This window comes from Panthera uncia, chromosome D2 (genome assembly GCF_023721935.1).
Source record: "Panthera uncia isolate 11264 chromosome D2, Puncia_PCG_1.0, whole genome shotgun sequence".
Lineage (NCBI taxonomy): Eukaryota > Metazoa > Chordata > Mammalia > Carnivora > Felidae > Panthera > Panthera uncia.
Genome location: NC_064818.1, coordinates 30,696,728 through 30,699,502, shown reverse-complemented (window position 1 = coordinate 30,699,502; position 2,775 = coordinate 30,696,728). Strand labels below are relative to the sequence as shown.

At 61.8% G+C, this 2,775-nt stretch overlaps 1 protein-coding gene across 2 annotated transcripts in view; it reads right to left on the bottom strand.

Moving 5' to 3' along the window:
- Positions 1-1,601, bottom strand: part of UNC5B (unc-5 netrin receptor B) — an 81,037-nt gene extending 79,436 nt beyond the window's left edge. For both annotated transcript variants that reach the window (XM_049646156.1, XM_049646157.1), the window contains exon 1: positions 1,053-1,601. In XM_049646156.1, coding sequence (XP_049502113.1) covers positions 1,053-1,131 — 79 coding nt within the window. In that variant the 5' untranslated portion in view covers positions 1,132-1,601. The remainder of the gene's footprint in view (positions 1-1,052) is intronic.
- Positions 1,602-2,775: the final 1,174 nt, after the last annotated feature.

Genomic DNA, 2,775 nt, shown 5'->3' with positions numbered 1-2,775 from the left:
CGCCTCGCCTCGCCTCGCCTCGCCTCGCCTCGCCTCGCCTCGCCTCGCCCCGCCCCGCCCAGGGAGCGGAGGTGTCCGGCCGCCGCTGCCAGCTCACCTACTTGGGCTCCGGCACCAAAGAAAGGTTGGCTCCTCTGCGTCCACCGGCTCGCCGGGAAGACACAGCCCAGACAGCGACGCGGGGCCCAGCCACAGACGAGGGAGACGTGTACACGACCACGGCGAGGTGCTGGAGGCGGTGGCGGTAGGCACTTTATTTCAGGAGCCCACCAACCCCCTTAAGGCATCCTACAGGCCCAATGTAGATACGCGCACCTCGTCCGCTCCCCGGACCGGGAGAATGTCAGTGACCCATTTAGACGGAAACTTGGCAGGATCACTATGTACTCCCCTCCACCCCAACACACATACATACCAAACCCCAGAAAATATCCCTCCAGACCAGCGGATCCTGCGGTCGCAGGGAAAGCTGTGCGAGCAGTATTCGGCCCTTCCCCCTTCGATAGCCAAAGCCTTTCAAGCCTGCCTCCTCCGGCAGGCCGAGCAGACCCGCACTTCCAGTGCTCCGCAGGTCTCTCTATCCCACCCTCCCGTTTGCTGATTCCGGAGGGTGCAGCGCGTAGGAGCCTGGACGAGCCCGGACCCCGACTAGGAAGTTTCCGGCGAACCGCACATAAAAGCACACCTGACCGACGCGGCGAGTCTCCCTCCCCCCCCACCCCCGCCCGGGTCTCCATGCGCGGGGAACCTGGGGTCCCCTGGAGGCCAGTCCTCCGGAAGGAGCAGACCTCGACTCGGGCACCCGTTCCAAGGAAAAGAAGTGATCCCTTCTAGGCGGGGGCAGGAAGCTTACTCTGAACCACCTGGCCTGCGCCGCCCGAGGGGTGGCTGCGCCATCGCCCACTTTGGTGGGCGGAGAAATCTACCTTCTAACTTGGGTGCCGTGGCGCTTTCCCTGTGCACACCGACGCGGTGATGGACCACTTCAACTTCGGGAGACTGGGGCGCAAATGTCCCCTATACGTCCGCCCCCACGCCCGATCGCTCCCTACCTGCTTGGCTCAGCCTCGGGTCCCAGCAGAGCAGCAGCGCCAGCAGCAGCGCGCCCCGCGCTCCGCTCCGGGCCCACATGCTCCCGCGGCCAGGCTCGGGCGCCTCTCCCCCGGGGCTCTCTCCCTGGCCCCAGCCTCGCCGCCGCCGTCTCCGCCGCCGCCGCCTCCTCCTCGCCGTCCTCCCCGGCGCCCGGCCGCGCCAGCCCGTGCCCTCCGTGGGGGCAGCGGCAGCCACGCTGCGCAGAGGGCTGCCGGGCGCTCGGAGCGCAGTGGGTGCCCGGCGCCCGCTCTCCCTCCAGGCTCCGGCGCGCCCCTCTCTGCGCTCCTCAGGCTCTGGGGCTCCGAGCGCTCCCCGCGCTCCCACGCCCTGGCTTCGAAGTTGCGAGACAGAAGGTGAGTGCACTCAGCGACACTCGCAGCAGCCCGCGCCGCGCCGTCCGAACCCCCGCGCGCGCCTCTCTGCGCCCCGCCGCTACCCGCGGCTCCGGCGCCCTCGCCGGCCTCTGCCGCCTGCCACAATGCCGAGCGCCGCCGCTCGCTCGCCCTAGTGAGTCCGCGAGCGGAGGGGGACGGCGCGCGGCCGGGGCGGGGCCTGGGCGGGCAGGGGCGGGGCCGGCAGGGGGCCCCGGAGGGGGGGAACCGAGGGCCACCCGGGCGCGGCCTCTGCTGAGCTGGGGGGCTTTCAGGGGGGTCCTCGCGAGCCGGTGGGCCTGGCGACTTGGAAAACCCGGCCGCCGGAAATCAGCTGGAAGTGGAGTCTGGCCAATTTTCTTTTCCAAAAACTAAGGAAGTGTATCTAAGCTCTCCTTTGGCTTGGCTGTGTCAGCTTTCTCATCTGATCAAACTGAGGAGTCTCACTTTTGGCTCCCTTCGTCTGTATTACGTCCCATGCCTTCTACATGTTGGGATGTTTCCAAAACCGACTCTCTAAATGAGAAAATCTTGAACGCCGAAGTCGTGATCAAGCTGGGGCTTACAGCCATGTGAACTTGGGTATGAACTTGGGATGTAGATCATCCTGGATGGGTCTACTTGTCTGAATAACCTCAGGCAGAACTGTTTACCAGACCCCTCTAAACCTCTCGTAGCACTTTCGGGGACTAGGGCGTTAAAAACTTGTCCTCCAAGGAACAGTGGGGTAGAGGGCACGGGTACAAACATTTTTGGCTCGGAGAAACTTGGGCTCTGTTCCTTACCTTCTGTGTGACCTTGAACTGAGCAAGTTACTTAACCATTCTGATGCTCCCTTCATCATCATCTAAAATAGAGAAAAAATTATAATTATTTCATAAGGGGGCATAGGATTGAATGAAAAAAATTATGTATGGAAACTGCATTAAATGTCAGTAATCTCTCTTTCCAAGATCTCCCCTCCCTGCCGGGCTGATTCCTGGGGGGGTAAGTCCTGGCCTCCCAAGGGTAGGCCAAAGGCCATTTAGGTGGAGTTTGAGGGATGGTGGTGTTTTAAGATTGAAACACAGAGACGTCAGAAGGGGTGGACCAGCTAATACTGGCAAAGACTTGTGCCCCAGGAATGGGGTTAAGCACTTGATACGCATTACCTCAGTCCTCACAACAACTCTATCCCCATTTTATAGATGAAGGAATAGAGGCACAGAGATGTAAAGTCATTTGCTCAAGATCACACAGCTTGGAGAGAATGAGTGAATGAAGGGGGCAGGAAAGATGGGATTAGAAAGAAACTCTGAGCTGGGGAGCCTCC